General features: G+C 32.1%; 1 protein-coding gene across 4 annotated transcripts in view; it reads right to left on the bottom strand.

Moving 5' to 3' along the window:
• Positions 1 to 19,586, bottom strand: part of Shab (Shaker cognate b) — a 190,610-nt gene that overhangs the window by 19,091 nt on the left and 151,933 nt on the right. For all 4 annotated transcript variants that reach the window (XM_076407100.1, XM_076407104.1, XM_076407102.1 and 1 more), the window contains one exon: positions 1,109 to 1,363. In XM_076407100.1, the coding sequence (XP_076263215.1) occupies positions 1,109 to 1,363 (255 nt within the window). The remainder of the gene's footprint in view (positions 1 to 1,108; positions 1,364 to 19,586) is intronic.

Below are 19,586 nucleotides of genomic sequence, written 5' to 3'. Positions count from 1 at the left end.
TCCCGCTGCTATTTTGACTGAAAAAAAGTCTAGTGCTGTTAAAGCCGTACATCTGGTCGGCCATGCTAAATCGCCACTTTGTGAAATTAGTCTTCGTGGATAAACGTCATTCAATAATTGAATTTTTGAACGAGCTGTGTATGCTGTAGCCCCATCTTGCTGAAACCACATCCTCTAGTCCTGGCTCTTCCATATCAGGCACAAGAAAATTTCGAACCGTATCTTCGTACCGTTCAGCAGTACGAATAACAGCAACCCTGGTCATTTCAGCATGAATACCATACCATACAGTGGTTTTTAGTAGATGTAATGATGTTTTATGAATTAATTGAGGACTCTGTGTTCCTCAAAACCGACTGTTCTGTTTATTGACGTGGCCAGTGGGAAGAAAATGGGCTTCATCGCTCATCATCAATTTAGACGAAAAATTTTCAATTTCACCAGACAGCTTTAGGATTGCATTACTGTACTCAACTCGTTGATCAAGATCTCTCGGTAGGATATTTGTACTAATTTGTTTAATTGGACTAATTGAATATTGTACGAGAATATTTTCAAAACAGTTTTTAGAGACTCAGCAACACTATCGCGCACCAGAGCCACATTTTCAGCGTTATGACACGTCCGTTGTCTTCCAGGATGCGGGCTGTCTACTGTGCGTACGGTACTGTTGAAAATTCGTATGTAAACGATACATTGTGGTTTTGTGAGCCTCTGGACGACTAGGATATTTTTAACGCAATTTCCGCTGAATAGCAATAATGGAACGATTATTTTCAATAAATATTGTCACTATTTCTTCTCGTTCTTGTGGTCTATATTTATCCACAATAAAATTTGGACATCTATACAACACAATGGTTAAAGCGAAACTGAGTTAAACGTCACATAACTAAGATGACGCGTAATCAAAATGGTAGCGGGACTTTTGCCCCACCTGCTATAAATATATTTTTTTGAATTTCACTTGAAAACCACCTAAAATTCATGCCCTTGAATTAGAATATTCCTTTAAATAAAAATAAATTATTATTATTTAAAAGTCTATATGTATATAATAAAGATTTGGTAATTAACAACATTCAAAACAAAGAAAATAATGTTGTACCTGAGAGTTAAATGGGTGAGTGGTACAGCTAGCAAAAGTGTCTGAACTGTCCATGCTGGCCAGGTCACCTCCATTCGTCTTCTTCGGCGGAACAGTGTCCAACTCCGGAAAATGGCCTATGGGGATCATGATCGACTTCCCCTTGTCCACAATCCCCTCCGATCCGAAGTTCCTCATTTCCAGACATACCGGTGTACGAAAATCGCTTGTGGCAAGAGGCATGAGGTTTTCAGCATCCACGAAGTCTTTAAAGTCCTAAAAATGAACAAAGTTGAACATTGAGCCTTGTTGGTTATTGCGAAGCAGGGGGAAAGGAAGATCGTACAGTGGTGCTTGATGATTATGGTTTCTTATCAAATGGGAATCGGCTAAGCTAGTGTGGTGAAAAGCTTGAATATTATATTTGAGTAACCAAAAAATAACCTTTTTAAAAAATTAATAAAATCATAACGCTGACCTACATTAACTAATCTAATGTCTGAATGGAATAATGATTTATATCATATGCATTATTAATAGAAATTAGCATCAATGTTTCCCGTAATCTTCAAGATTACTACCCTCGTTCTGTTGTCCATCACGTTGTCACTCAAATCTGTTCTCCTGAAATAGAATTCCTTCACAATATAATGGAATTCGCAAAATGGAAAATTAATATTAACAGAGTAATTTGGTTTCTAAAGTGTAAAATATATTGACATTGACATAAATATTATTATATATACTAATTTCTTACATTTTTATTTATTATCACTTGTATTGTGCATTAGTTCTGAGGGGTTTATAAAAGAATAACATAATTTATATCGCATCGATCATATAATATTCTTATATATCTTAAAATATGCAATTTATAGTCTATTCAAAGTTTTTTTGTATATACGACATCATAGTCATCATCAATTCTAAATTAGTTTTAGAATCAGACTATATTTTGCTTCTCATTTTATTCTATTTAAAAAGAGATAAAATGCTGTCTGATTAGTTCGAACATATAAGCGAAGGAACCTGTCAAAGTCGTCCGGTTGTCAGACGTATGCAAAATTCTTGAAAGCAATAGTGATAAGAGGTTATAACTCTAACCTATAAACTATCGTGGCTGTATGATTAAATGTACTATAATGTTAAAATAAATTATATTTTATAAGATCTTTGTTCAATCATTTTATATAGATTTAGAACTAAATGTATCCCTCAAGACAACTGAACAATTAAATCTTGAAGTAGAAAAATTCGTAGTAGATATTCAATAAGCTGCTTGGAATAATACTCCAGAAATTAAGTGTACAACTAAAGGAAATAATTATACAAATGAAATAAAGGAAATGGTAGCTGAAAAACGTAAATTACGAAAAAAATGGATCACCTGAAAATAAAAATAGTTTAAACAATATAACCCAAAAACTGAAAAGAGAAATACTGAAAATTAAAAACAAAATCATAAATGACTATCCGAGAAATTCAACACATGATAAAGAAACAGACTGCTCACTCTGGAAAGCCACAAAATATCTGAAACTCTATGTCTACACATACCACCTATAAGAGACCTATGTGGGAATTGGGCACGTGATAATCACCAAAAAGCAGATGAATTTGCTGAATATCTAGAAAAATTTTTTAAACCAAACGAAACTAATATTGAACATAATTTGCCAGACATAGAAGCTGAAAATTCGATGATTGAATTAGTCACGCCGAAAGTGTTAACCAAAGTTATTAAAACTGACATCAGCCCCAGGAAATCACCAGGCTACGATTTAATAATAGGAGAATTGCTGCAAAACTACCAAGAAAGGGAATTATAAAACTCTGCAACTTGATTAATACAGCATTTAAATTAAAACATGTCCCAGACATTTGGAAGATGGCGGAAATTATAATGATCCCAAAACCTGGGAAGTCAGCAAACGAAATAAAAGCCTATAGACCTATATCACTGCTGCCAGTAATATCTAAGGTTTTTGAAAAACTCCTGTTGAAAAGAATAAAACCGACCATAGAGAGAGCAAACCTAATACCAACACACCAATTTGGGTTTATTAACAAGCATTCAACAATTGACCAGATCCACAGAATAACAGATGTTATTGAAAAAGTCTACAAAAGTAATAAGTATGCTCAGCTATATTCTTAGATGTAGCACAAGCCTTCGATAAGGTTTGGCATGAAGGCCTTGTTCATAAACTACAGAAAATGCTACCAAAACAACACACCGAACTATTAAAATCATACATTACAATCAGAATTTGTAGAGTCAAACATGAAGAAGCTTACTCTAGAATAAAAGAATCTAAAGCAGTTTACCACAAGGAACTGTACTGGGACCATTGCTTTATCTACTCTACATTTGTGATATATCACAAATGGAAAATATTACGATGGCTACATTTGCTGATGATACTGCGATTATAGCTGTCGGTGACAATAGTGAAGAAGCCTCCTGAAAATTACAACAGGCAAGTGACAATATAAATAATTGGACACAAGCTTGGAAAACATGAATTAATGAACGTAAATCTGTATATGTACAGTTCACCTATAAATAGACCGTACAAGCACCAATAACATTAAATAACACTATCATTCCATATAGCAACAACGCTAAATATCTCGGAATGAATCTCGATGCAAAACTTCGCTGGAAGGAACATATAAAGATGAAAAGAAAAGAAATGCAATTTAAATATAGGAAAATGTACTAGCTAATTGGAAGAAAATCACAATTATCAGTACATAATAAATTGCTATTATATAAGCAAATACTAACACCTATATGGACATACAGAGTTCAATTATGGGGATGCTCTGCAAAGAGTAACATAAATAAAATACAAGATTTTCAGAACAAAGTCCTGAGAGGTATTATGGATGCACCCAAATACTATAGGACTGATTACCTACATCGATACCTTCAGATACCCACAGTCAGTCAAGAAATCAAGAGAATTGCAAGGGGGCATGAGGAAAGAATTCATTCTCATACGAATATTAAAATATTGCAACTTTTGGATACCACAAGAACAGGATATAGACTCAAAGGAATCAAACCATCTGATCTTGTGTAGTGTTGTATAGTGAGGTGCATATAATAAAAAATACAGCAATGACATGTATAAACATTATTTCACCGGAGACTGAGACAGTTATATACCTAGATTTAAATTATCATAAAGACAAATTGTAGGTTAGTCGGAAAGGACTAGTAACAATGTATTAATTAAATAATTTAAAAAATATTTAGATTATATACCAAAGCTAAACTGAACTAAAACTCAAAGTTGATATGGCAACATTGCGACGGTTTAACGGCACAAATTTCGATGACACATATACAAAAAAACTTTAAACATACTATATGTATTATATCATATAGCTACGTAAGAACCAAAAATGACGAAATGAATCTATCCAAACAAACATGTCTCGCCCTCAGTGACTACTTGATATTGGTAGGTCTCAAACAACACTGCAGTAAAATGGTGAGCAAACATATAAAGAGCACCGGACTGAATGTAAATTTGAATTTTGAATGAAATAACATCCCGTAGATACCATTTAATGAATTCGGCGAAAATATTATCCCTTGTCATTGGAATAAAATACGGCGGACAGAAAAAACGACCATAAAAAATGGGATATGATTTATGCTACTTCCAGTAACAGGCCAGGACATTTTCTCAAACAGTTTTAAAATACAGAGCGTTAGGCATTATCGCAGAGGGAATCATCAGAAATACCCGCAAAGTTTCCTGAACTGAATAACAAAACGGGATAGCAGGATTTTTTTATCCACTATACTTTTTGCCGTCATTGAAAATATATTTGTATAAAGTTGGAATATTTAATATTGTTTATCTTATATGTATGTTGTGATAACAATATAAAATGCCAATTGTAAACTATCAATATGAGATTGTTAGAAATATCAACATTTATTTTAAACATACAATTCCATACAATATATGCCACTTAGTACATTAGTACTAGTACATATTTACAGAGAGTTCCTGATATTATAGCCAGGACAAGAGATGATATCTGGAGAAATACATAGAAACACTGATAGTACCTTGAGCTGACAATAATAAGGAAAGTTGTAGAAAATTGGATCCAGATCGGAAATAATATATCGCATTGTAACTTAAGTCTTGCGCTAGAATAAATCTTTTAATTAAGCCAAATAAACAAATATTCTAATTTCATTAATGACAATAATATGTTTGATGCTACTAACTAAATATTAAAACTGCTTATTAACTTATACTGCTTACTAACAGTATATTACTGTAGACTGTAGTAACAAAAATAAAATTTTATTATGAAAATATTTGGTAATATGCTATTAAACCGCATAGTAGGCCTTGCTAATGTCAGTTCTTTTATGTACTACTTTTGCGATACTTTTATTTAATAGATATGACAATAAGATTTCAATTTTAGTTATAATATATTAAGACATATACAAGTATGTTAACTAATGAAGCTTCAAAAAGTTACCGGAATTTTGTTTTAAGTTCTGAAAACGACTTTAAAAACAAATACATTCAACTGTCTTTACTTAAACGCCAAGTTTCTCGATATTAATTTTGCGAGATAACAGACTAACTGCTATTCATTCCATAGAAAAATACTCCTTATAATAGAAGGAAATATAACATTTTGACATTCTTGGAAATTATAACAGGTGGGGCCCTTTTGATTGCGCGCCATCTTGGTTATGTGACGTTTAGCTCTAACCATTGTGTTGTGCAGTCATTTTATTATGGATAAACAATATTTATTGAAAATAATCGTTCCATTATTGCCACTCAGCGGAAATTGCGCCAAAAATATCCTAATCGTCCAGTGCCTCATAAAACCACAATTTATCTTCTTTACTCTCCAGAAACATCAAATCGGAGACGTGGTTCCTAATTAGACATTTCTGCAAATTCAATTAGTCCAAAAATTGCTACCGAGGAATCCTAATTAACTAGTTGAGTACAATAATGGAATCCTAAGGCTGTCGGGTGAAATTAAAGATCTTTCGTCTAAATTGAAAATGAGCGATGAAGCCCATTTTCTTCTCAGTGGCCGCGTCAATAAACAGAACAGTCGATTTTGGGAACACAGAATCCTCAATTAATTCATAAAATATCATTGTATCCACTAAAAACAACTGTATGGGGTGGTATTCATGCTGGAAACATCATTGGTCCCTATTTTTTTTTAATGATCAAGGTGTTTTAGTTAGTGTTACTGCTGAACGGTACCAAGATATGATTCGAAATTTTCGTGTGTCTGAAATGGAAGAGCAAGGACTAGAGGACATATGGTTTCAGCAAGATAGAGCCACAGCCAGCCAGATTTCCGGATTTAGAAGCATCAGACTTTTTCTTATGGAGTTTTTCAAAATTAAAAGTTTATATGAATAATCCCCAAACGATTCAACATATTCAAGACAACATTCGTCACGAAATTGACGAAAATCAGCCTCAGATATTTCAGGATGTCATGAAAAGTGCCTTAAAAAGATCCGAAAGTTGCATAGCAAAGCGCGGTCAAACCCGATATAATTTAGCACTTTATAAACCTTTCACAGTATATTCAATTCGTCCAACAGTTTATTGAGCATCAGTTTATATAATAAACGAGGCTTAATAAAAGCTTTTCATCGAAAAAAAAAAGTTAAAAATAAAATTTATCACCTCATCGATTAATTATCGTGTATTTCCAGTCTCAAGCGAACGTTAAAAGGAAACGAGGAAGTAATAAAAATTGCTTTTCAGGTCCTTGGCGTCTCGCTCTCCTATATAGTTGTTTATTTTAGGTTTAAATATTATTACGTTAATTATCTAATAAACCTTTTCGACCCTGCCGCCAATATTAAACAACGCAGAATGGCCGAAATCTAATTAAAAATTTTATTAGCTTTAAAATCGGCCGTCGATAATTGCGAACAAATAGGTGTGCGAAGCAATTAACGTGATTAATATGCCAGTTTTTATGTCGGTTTTTATACCGTGTCTTGTAACGTCATTTTCTCAGGTCTTTAGACATTGTTGATGTTCTTAAATATATATTGCTCGTATAGTCGTGCTTTTTTTTAAGTAACTAATTTTATATAATGTAGGATCAGTGATCTGACAAAGACAATGTTATCACTGAAGCTTCAAATACATAAACTAATAGGTCAATTGAAAAGTCCCCGGCCTACCATAGTAAAACACAATTTTTTGCCAAAATTAGTTTTTTTATTCAATATAATTCACTGATTCAAAACAGGCCTCAGTTTCGGTGATCACCTCTTCATTCGACGAAAATTTCTTCCCAGCGAGCATTCTTTTGAGATCTGAGAATAGGAAATAGTCGCTGGGGGCCAGATCTAGAGAATACGGTGAACGAAGAAGCAATTCGAAGCCCAATTCATAGATTTTTGCTATCGTTTTCACTGACTTGTGACCCACTGTATTGTCTTGGTGAAGCAGCACTTTTTTTTTCTTCAAATGCGGCCGTTTTCCGGCAATATCGTCCTTCAAACGGTCCAATAACGCTATGTAATAGTCGCTGTTGATGGTACTTCCTATTTCAAGGTAGTCAAGGAAAATTATTACATGCTTATCCCAAAATTCCATAATCTTGCCAGCCGATTGTTGCGTTTTCCCACGCTTTAGAGCGGGTTCATCGTGTACAGTCCACTGGGATGACTGTCGATCGGACTTCGAAGTGAAATGATGGAGCCATGTTTCATCCATTGTCACATATCGAGGCAAAAATTCGGGTTTATTACACTTGGTCATCTTCAAACACTGCTGCGAATCATGCGACAAACGACGAGTTGTTCGTTTTGGTCAAAAGTGAGCTCACGCAGTATACTTGGCACATAACTTTCTCTGTTTTTTGAATGATATGATGTACACATTCAGTTGATATCTTCAGAGTGTCTGCTGGCTCATTCAATTTCAATTTACGGCCATTCAAAATCATTTTGTGGATTTTTTAATGTTTTCGTCGGTAACAACCTCTTTTGGGCGTCCACTGCGTTCACCGTCTTCGGTGCTTATTTCACCGCGTCTAAATTTACCAATCCAATACTACCAATCCTTGATGGTTGATTGTCCTGAGGCAGTCTCCGGAAACTCGGCATCAAGCCAAGTTTTTGCTTCAAATGTATTTTCCCTTCAAAAAGCAATATTTTATCGCAAATTCCTTTGTAGGAATGTTCGTCTGGTCGGCCGCTCGGTATGAATTTGTTGCTGTTGATGCCATTGTTTGTCTGAACACTGACTACTATTTTTGGAAGGAATTTACACGAGAACTAAAAACACTGGTTGAAGATATACTTGTTTATTTCGATTTAAACTGATACATGTGGTCGACGGGAGAATGGACAGGTTATTAGGTTAGGTAGAAGAAGTACGGTAGCGCCGTGGGAGTGGTCCTGTTATAAGAGAGTAGAGAAAAGAAAAGAAAGCGAGACGTCGTCTTAATGGTCTTTTACAGCCGGGAACCGCATGGTACCAATCCACCAGCGTTGCCAAGCTTTGAACTTGCTGTAGGTGAATGCGTGTTGGCCAGTTTTACTAAGTACATTACAGTTTTCCTACTTAATTTCCAAGACACCGGAAAATAGATTTATTCAAACTATTACCTATTTAATTCTATACATCTTGCCCATCTTTCAACCAATTTTTGGATGCCATGCCAAAAAACTGTTTGTCCTTTGAACAAAACCATTCATCGGGCTATCTCCTAACTTCTTCGAAATTGGCAAGGCGATCTGGGCTTGGGTTTGATCGGACGACTTCGCCAGGTGATAACTATGATTTTTTGCGCTTACGGTTTCCAAAATAAATCCACTTTTCATCACCCGTCATATCTTTGAAGCAACAGTGCACAGACAATTTTCCGATTTTCCATTTGCCCGTCATTCAACTGATATGGAACTCATTTTCCCATCTTTTGGATTTTCACCTTAAGTTTCTACCAACAAACGATGATTTTCAGCGGCTTTCTTCTTTTGATCAAATAAGAGAAGCAAAAGAAAACCAGAACCACATTTTCAGGCATGAAACTTGACATTCTAGAAGAGGTATAAATCTATGATGGTATTCCTTTTGTAAAATTTAACACGTATAGCTTGGAAGATTGATGTATGTAGAATAAAATGACATATGTGTCAAATCATTCCATACTTAAGCCAAGCGAAATCTGTTAGAAAAACCGGTAACGGACTTTTTGAATAAAAGATATTTTTTTCGACAGAAACGTTTTATTTCTCAATATAATCTCTTTTTAACTCGATACTTGTAGTGTTTCCTTTAGTTATTGTTTCAGAATAATAGGCGTTCTCAAGACTCTGACAACAGGCATTTGTTTCAATGATGACTTAAGCTTTGGGAACGGGAAATAGTCAGTGGGGACTAAATCTGGAGAATAAGCTGAATGGAGTTGGCAGTTCATAGACCAATTTATGGGTTTTTGCAATGGTGACTGAACACTTGCACTGTTTTGATGGAACAACACATTTTTCTTCCACAAATGCGGTCGTTTTTTACTTCAAATTAATATGAAACATGGCCAAAAGCTTTAAATTTTACTCACGTACGATCCTGGCTATCGCGGCCAAGTGCCAAGGCCATCTGTTTGAAGACTATCTGAACGGTAAAGGAGTGATATGGGTTTGGTCTGTTTTCTAATAGCTTTCTTGTTCAAATTCGGAAGGTTGTTTGCTGTCAATGATTGTCAGATTACAAACAAAATAACGGAGTTAGCTCAAAATCTCACACTAGTATATTAATTAAGTTACTACGCGGGATAATCAAGAATTAAATGATTTATCAAGCCGCCCTCATAATGTTTGAAATAAATATAGATAAATTATTCGGCCTCTACCTTTTCCGTGATAATTTCACAATAAGTATTCAAGAAATATGATGGAACATTACATAACAAATATCTCCGGATTTGGTGTATGCACACTATCCTGCCTAGAAAACTATAGAAAAGAATATTAAAAGAAAAAAATATAATAAAGTCATAAAATTCAAACACCATCAATCTCATTTATAGTGGGAATGTTACCTGCCAAATTTATAACACGTCATTCTCAACGACGTGGAATAAGTATCAATATATTCCAAAATGTTATGATATCAAGAACAGAGAAGAAAATGTGTTGAAAGTAGTCAATCCAAAACCAAGGGTTGGTCCACCAAGAATAATAGCAAAAATTGTAGTAACTGGTAATAACTACACATTTCATTTAAACATGATATATTTTGGTGAAAAATATGAAATTCAGAGGATCAGAGAAAAAGCAGTTAGACATGATTTTGCTAAGATGTAAGAACAATGTACAATGACTATGAAATAATTGAATTTGCTAATAAAAGTCGACCTAGATCAAATAAACAAAATATAAAACTATCAACGACACTTTAATGACCTAATGAAAAACAAGGAAAAGAGAACATTATTATATAAGAGTATGGGTATCGATCATCCATTCGTTTTAGACTAGTAAATGTACAATCTGTTAATAGAGATCTAGGTAGTTAATTCATTAATGAGCTTTGTGAATACAGAATAGTAGCAAAAATTGCTGTAGGAATCATAGCTGATCATGTGTGAAGATGCTTAGGACAATTTTACTGTTTTCATATATACTGGTGGCTTTTTCGTTTGATATATTATATTGGCTACATTTAACCTAACAATTGTGTTTTTTTTTATGGTAATGTTATGTATATGGTTCTTGGGATTCATGTTAATTGTTCAATTATGTAAATTAATTTAAATATGACATTTTTATTATTATTTAAAAAATGTTTCAATGTAAATTCCCTCCTTATATACTCGTATAGTTTTAACATTAAATCAATTATTTACCAAATTTGTTTATATTTATTTATAAAAAATAATTTATATATACAAAAAGGAGTAAATAAATGAAGCTTTATATATGCAAGCGCCAAACTTGAATTATTCTCTGTTCCAAAAACAAATAGAGCCCAATAAGCTCAGGCGCCAAATCCGGAGATATTTGTTAAGTAATATATCCTAGATATATGTCAAAATAAGATGAACTATGGAAATGGTAACTCTAAAAAGCACCCGAGGTTATTATTTGATAAAAATATATTTCGTAAATATGGCCGTATTGGTTTGAAACATGCCACAAATGTTCATTAGTTATATAACCGTATCATGCAGATATTATGGCCACCAAAACGAAAACGTAACGCGATATACCCATAAAATCCTGCAATTGCACACAGTATTATTATATCGACATGCAAAATGGTTACCCGAAATTTATCGTTTAACTTGTTTTAAAGTATGCACTTAGTTCGTGTTTCCATTGTTTCTGTAATATATATGTGGAACTGTACCATATATGTTCAAAGACTATATTATATCATTCAGAATATAGTATGATAATTGTGTCGTTTTCAGTTTTTACTATATTTTATAAGAAAATCATTCTTATTTAATATATTTTCAATAACTTCAATATCTAATTAATTGTTTTGTAATTTATGTGCTAAAAGTAATAATAAAATGTCATATCACCCATCAATTATAGAGAGAAAAAAACTAATACCAACAGACCAGTTTGGGTTTATCAACAATAACATGTTATTGAAAAAGCCTACGAAAGTAAAAAAGGATGCTCAGCTATATTCTTAGATGTAGCACAAGTCTTCGATAAGGTTTGGCATGAATGCCTTGTTCATAAACTACAGAAAATGTTACCAAAACAACACACCGAACTATTAAAAGCATACATTACAACCAGAATGTTTAGAGTCAAACAAGAAGAAGCTTAATCTACAATAAAAGAAGCTAAAGCAGGTATACCACAAGGAAGTGTACTGGGACCAATGCTTTATCTACTCTATACTTGTGATATACCACAAATGGAAAATATTATGATGGCTACATTTGCTGATGATACTGCTATTATAGTTGTCGGAGACAATAGTGAAGAAACCTCAAGAAAGTTTCAACAGACAAGTGATTATATAAATAATTGGACACAAGCTTGGAAAATAAGAATTAATGAAAGTAAATCTGTACATGTACAGTTCATCTATAAGCAGACCGTACAAGCACCCATAACATTAAATATTACTATCATTCCATATAGCAACAACGCTAAATATCTCGGAATGAATTTCGATGTAAAATCTCGCTGGAAGGAATATATAAAAAAGAAAAAAAAAAGAACTTGAATTGAAATATAGAAAAATGTACTGGCTAATTGGAAGAAAATCACAATTATCAGTATATAATAAATTGCTATTATATAAGCAAATACTGAAACCTATATGGACATACGGAGTTCAATTATGGGGAGGTTCTGCAAAGAATAACATAAATAAAATACAAATTTTTCAGAACAAAATCTTGAGAGGTATTGTGAGTGCACCCAAATACTATAGGACTGATTACCTACATCGAGACCATCGGATACCCACAGTCAGTCAAGAAATCAAGAGAATTGCAAGGGGGCATGAGGAAAGGCTCCATTCTCATACTAATATTTAAATATTGCAACTTTTAGTAACCACCAGAGCAGGACACACACTCAAGAGAATCAAACCATCTGATCTTGTGTAGTCTTGTGTAGTGAGGTACACTTAATAAAAAATACAGCACTGGCATGCGTAAATATTATTTCACCAGCGACTGAGATAGGGATGATGGGTCCTCCTAGTTATATACCTAAACTTAAGTAATCATACAGACAAATTGTAGGTTAGACCGAAACGACTAGTAACAATATATTAATTAAATAATTTAAAAAAAATATCACCCACCAAACCTGATATTTTAACATAGTGGAAATCATTCATTTCTGATTCATAGAAAAAATATAATTTATTAGGAAATTAACTATACACTTCATGATAAGATGCTGTGTAGATAATTCTTTGTCATTTGTCATGAAACTTTAGTAGTATATAAACATATTTCTCTACCTACACTACATATAAAGTTGGGCTTTTCGGTAAAAACTAATTTGTAAAAGCTCTGCCTAAAGTGATTGTGATTATTTCAAATATTTGTGTAAAAATTAATTTATGATAAAGGCCTCGAATACTTACCAGTAAGTTGACAATATTCTAGAAAAAATAACACTTTTATAGAAACGTTAACAACACAGCAATAATCAAACAAAAATGTATACCGTTCAATTAAATTTTGTTTTCGTTATTTACATTTACCTACTCTATATAATACTAGAAAACCGAGACAATGCCCAAACATAATTTAGATTGTGATAACTCATTAAAAAACAAAAAAAAAGTTAAACTGATTTATGAGCCTTGCGTTCATAATTTCGCTTTTATATTGTAATATTTCCACAGCAATGTTCTTTCGTTATATACTATAAAACAATATGAGAGATTAATATGGTAGAATAGAATCGGGCTATTATTTTTCTCCATTGTATTCTGTGCATTCTATAAATATAGTTGATATTTTGTTTGGCTAGTTTTAACGAGCAGCTAAATTTATATACCATGTTAACAATCTTTTAAATCCTTCTTTATAAAGAAAGGAATATAAATCATATATAAAAATCCACAAGTCAAATATAACAACATGAAAAACAAAAATAGACTAAAGAGTATCTAATTCCTTTATTTTTCGATAACGAGACTAAAATTAAACAATTCAATTGACATATGGATAAGGAAAAAATGTAAAAAGCGTCAAAACTTCAAAAATCTTCAGAAATACAATTAGAAGAAGTTGAATGATGATAAGCATTAAACATTTTCCTTACAAGGAACTCTAAAATTGGACATACAGATATACAAATGATTCTTATTAACTAGAGATCATGACAGATTTCAGGAAAGTACACCATTACTAGTCCACGTAACATAAGTTTCCGATATTATGGCCAGGGCAAGAGATGATATATGGACAAACACAGAGACAAACTACTATGGAATTGAGCTGGTGACGATACAAAATGTTGTGGAAAATTCGATCCAGATAGGAGAAAATATTCGAATAATTTTGCATTTTAATCTGAGAATTCATTGACGTATAATAAAATAATAAATTAATATTATTACAACAGCAGTTAGACAAAATCAAATTGTTGAAATAAGTCAAAACATTCTAGTTTCTTTGCAGATAATTTACTTGGCGTTACTATATACTAAAGCTGCTTAGTATGTATAATTTAGATGCCTATCAACTGAGTATAATTTAACGCCATAAAATCAATGATAATAAAAAAGCACAAAAAGCTAAACAAACATATGATTCCGATAAAAAAATATTTGGTAGCAGATAGCTATCAAACTGCCTACAAAGCATTACTAATGTCACTTCTTTTATATGTTGCTTTTGGCGACACCTTTATTTGATTAATGTGACAATAGGTTTTTACTTTTAGTTTATTTTAACAGAACGCCTTTGAAATTAAATTTATAGTTTTACTTTATATTAATAGAAGTTTCAACATTTGTTCATCCATATAAACATACATCAAGTCACAAAAAATTGCCAACAGATAGATCCATTTTGCCCAAAGATACACTCAAAAGCATCTTGAACAAGGACTGGTGAATTGAAAACAAAATTAAGTAGATAAACATATTTTCCTAAAGCAGTTTAATAGTAAACATTGCGAAAATATTTGTATTTAAAGGAAAATTTCTTCTATAATTTTCTACAATAAAAGAAAAACCGCTTACAACCCGTAATATCTACCAGATTTAGGGCGTAGTGATTATTTTCTTTTTCCAAAGAGTAATAGATATAGCTCTAACAATAAATAGCGTTAGGAACTATCGACTGTTTTGTTTGTAATGTAACCGTATGTAACAATATATTGTACATTAATATAGCAGCATTTAGAACTCTATTTTTCAAGATTATTTATTAATGTAAAAAGGTAAAGAAAACAACATTTTTAATTGATATATATATATATATATATATATATATATATATATATATACCAAATTAATTTTGACTGCATTTATGTTATCTTGACAACTATTGGGTTTGTTGAAGTATTTTGGATGTTAAAACTTTTTTCATTCGACTTTCAAAGAATAATAATATTGATAAAAATGAAATATTCCTTATTAACGATAAAAATAATTATTATGGTAATCAAAAAGGTTGTGATGGTTAAATAGTTAATAAATATTTATTGAGTAATTAGAATACAAATATATAGTGGTCATTACTCCATTGTTCTTTATAATCAATTTGAATATATAGAATATAAGATAATTTTACATGATTTAAAATGTAACTTTATTTTGAAAGTAATAAAGTACAGCAATTATCTCTTTCCTTTTCTTTCCCAAGGAAACTTCTAAAATAAATATGTACATCTCCACCTCATTTATGCCACGGATAAAAAAAGTAAGAGCATGTTGAATGAAAAAGAAATAAACCAATTACTTTTACAATATTGTGTCATTCTTACTTTCCAAATATTGAAATACGATTAAATATATTCGAGATCATTATTCTATTCATTTTTTCACACTGCCACTTGCAATTTTATTAAAATCAACTGATCTGTACGGTATAGAGAATCAAACAATTATCTCCGCCCTTTATTCCCTTAAAACTAATACGGGAAGGAATTCGAACAACTCCGTCTGTTATCACTCAATAGAAAAGTTGTCGAGAAGAAAAAAACCTGTATTTGACTGAAATAGTATAGTCTATTCAAAGTTATTTTGCACATACGTCATCTAAATTTGGGACGTCAAAACCTCGCAATGTTGATGCATAAATTCTGAGTTTTAGATCAGTTGGGTTTTGATATACAACAAAATTCTAATTTAAATAAAATAATTGTACAAAAATGTTATCAAATATACTTTACTTTAGCATTATAGTATATCTAAAAACTACAGATAATTATACAGCCACAATAGTTTATAGGTTAAAGTTATAACCTCTTATTAGTATAGCTTTCAAGAATTTTGCATACGTCTGACAACCGGACGACTTAATCAGACAGCATTGTGTCTCTTTTTAACCAGAATAAAATGAGAAGGAACATATTGTATAACAGAAAATAACTTTAAGCAGATTGTAGTTACTATTTTCCGTTGCTAGTGTTTTTACTATCGACTAGTTCGACTTCAGTCGATAGTTCCCAACGCTAATTATAAATCATTTATTTTTAAATAAAAACGACCGTCTTTTTCCAAAAATATCCTTTTTGTATGAAACTTTAGAAGCAAGTAGTATATACAATTAAATTACTGTATTTTTTAAATTGAACAAACCGCATGTATAAGTTTAATATGAATGAAATACTTGTAAAAGAAATGATGGCGTATTTTACAAGGGCGATCAACACTGAACAAAATAGCACAGAGCACGACAGAGAGTGGCGAGCAGCACGTACACACCAAACATGGATTCAGCAAAAAAATACACAAAATTATAGACAGAAATCTTCATCGTTAATAGTGGTGCTGTTAATTAATGTCGTTGGTGTAATTAATTCATATCATTTCATTGAAAAAATATGTGCAAGTCGAGAGTGTATAATAGAAAAATAATGTTGTGAACACGTACTGTAATTATTATATAAATTCATATTTTCTTAAGCAGTAAAATCTATTTAATTAAAATACCAGTGTATTTTTGGATCACAAACGAATCATCCAGCTTTAGAAGGAACATAAAATTTCGAGCATATAGGAAGTAGTTCGAATACGACTGCCAATATGTATATGGCCACCGATAATTCGAGATGGATATTTTAAGAGCAACATAAATGATATTGCCATACGGGTACGAGCCGAGTAATGCAAGTAAATAATAAAAAAGAGAGCTTGTGTGTAGAAATATAATGTAGATGTAAAATTATTTACATCAACGGGCGTGAAAGTTGGTCATAAAAGTATGTTCTAAGTTGAAAATATAAACAAAATGTACAGTGTGAAAGAAAAATTTCCTTCTGAACAAAATAGTGGCATGTGAATAATGAATTTTAAAGGATCTTTAATGGATGGTATTCACTAATCTATCAATCATAGAACCATGAAATGGTAGCAATTATGTATCAGTACATGTTTTTTCATTTGTATGGAAGGAATAAGCGTCATTTGCGGTGAACAACTTCACATATACAAGTGAACATCCTCATGAGAAGGCTTAAACAGTATATTCTCATGCCCATCGTATTTGCTAGAGATTGATTCTTCTTACTATAACTTATTTCCAGTAAAACTCATGATTTGTCTGTGTAGGATATCATATTATAGAAAGGTATCAAAAATTGGATCAATTTTCCAACATAGCAAAAATATACTGCTTGAAAAATTGATAAGGTGGCAGGTGGCGATTGGAAATATGTGAAATAAAACAAGGTTTCGTCCTTTACAATAAATGTCCAAATATTAACAAAAACTGTAGAAATTTATTTGTATCGCCCTGATTTGTATTATGTGTTGACTTAGGAAAATTTTGGGGAAAGAAACTTTCTTATCCTTGTTTAAAAAAAGTGCGACCAAAAACAGATAGAAACTTGTATGTAGTAGTAGTACCAACTAATGACCAAATTGTTTATTATGAAAAATCTAAAAATACACTGCTCGAAAAATTGGAAAAGTAGCAGGTAGCAATTGGAAATATTTGAAATAAAACTTAAAGTTCTGTTTTTTTACAATAAATGCCCAAATGTTAACAAAAACTGTGGAAATTTACTTCTATCGCTCTGATTTGTATTATATGTTGGCTTAGGAAAATACTGAGGAAAGAAACTTTTTTTTCCTTCTTTGATACAAAAAAAATGCCACCAAAAACAGATAGAAAATTGTATGCAATAGTACCAACATTTCAATGACCAAGTTGTTCATTATGAAAAATTCAAAAATATACTGCTCAAAAAATTGGAAAAGTAGCAGGTAGTAATTGGAAATATTTGAAATAAAACATAAGGTCCCGTCTTTTTACAATAAACGCCCAAATATATACAAAAACTGTGAAAATTTATTTGCATCACTCTGATGTGTATTATGTGTTGGCTTAAAAAAATTTTGATGATAGAAACTTTCTTTTTTTTGTTTGATACAAAAAAAGGTGCAACCTAAAACAGATAAAAACTTATATGTGGTAGTAGTACCAACGTTTCAATGACCAAACTGATCATTATGAAGAATCTGAAAATAGGGAAATGGAAACAAAAAACCATCAAAATTAAGCATTTGGGCTAAATGAAATAATGATAATTAAATGCTACAAAATAAATACTGTCAACTTAGCATTAATTGTCATTTGCTTTGATTGGAACCATATTAAAACAGACATAGCGTTCAATGTGATGCTACAAACTCTTTGATCAATCTAATGTTCGCTGATGATATCGGAATATCCACGGATACAGATGTTCGGGTTTCCAGCATTCGTCATGACAAAGTTCACTCTGTAGAGCCATATGGCTTGACAATTAATAAAGAAGAGACCAAACTATTGACAACTGACGGCATTCAGTTGGAACAAATGTAGGAGGTAAGTTTATTACTTGGGATCGGTCAAGCTTCAAGAGCTTTCGCTTGTGGAAAAGGGGAATCATTATAATAAAGACTATAAAATTTGGCTGTTTCGAACCTTTATCATTTCAATCCTTCTGTATAGCTCTGAGACTTGGACAATGTTAAAGTTTGACTTTTATAAGTTAGAGGTTTTTCAAATGCGATTTTAAGCAAATTCTTCATATTTCTCCCTGAAATCGTCTTAGATGTGACATCATTCGTGTAAGATGCGACAATTAGTGCATTAGATTGGGAACAAATTCAAAGACACAGATGTCTGGACATGTCTGTTGAATACTTCTGTGACGAAATAAACCTTTTGATTTCATGAAAGATAATTTTAAAAAAATATTGACTAAAAAAAGGAGAGATTCTTGTATTTTTTATTAATAATTACAGTCATATAATATGTAATTTGGTGTTAAATGTTAGTCGTAATTCAAAACCAAATAAGAACACAGAAAAAAAAGAAAACATAAGAAAGAAACTAAAACGTGTTAGTGATCGATTTTCTGTCTATAATTATGATACAGGCCACACAAAGGCCACACGAAGGCTTTATACAAGAGCTGGATAAACTCTGTGCAGAGCTGCGGATCGCACTCACCTGCCAGCTACGCGCTTTTGGTCGCGCGCAGCGGGATACATTCACCCGCGCAGTGCTGGCTCTGGCCGTCGTATTCCTGAAAATATTATGCGGGAAACATTACTGACATTTCATTTCTCGTCTGGGCGATGGATGATGGGCAATGACTGATGCGGGGATGTAAAAAACGCGTATAACCCAAGATAACATTTCGTAAACGCATTTAAATATGAATAAATCGGTAAATGTTCGTGATAATCAACTAATTATTCTTTATGTAATTCTTGTGAAAACCTTTGGCGGTTCAAATAATACTATCAGCATTATAATGGATTGGGGGAAACGTAATTCGTTTTTATTTTCATAT

This window comes from Rhynchophorus ferrugineus, unplaced genomic scaffold (assembly GCF_030347505.1).
Source record: "Rhynchophorus ferrugineus isolate W39M unplaced genomic scaffold, kcgeb_rfMv2 rfM6, whole genome shotgun sequence".
In the NCBI taxonomy this organism is placed as follows: Eukaryota; Metazoa; Arthropoda; class Insecta; order Coleoptera; family Curculionidae; genus Rhynchophorus; species Rhynchophorus ferrugineus.
Note: the sequence above shows the minus strand (reverse complement) of the source record. Positions and strands in the feature narration are given on the sequence as shown.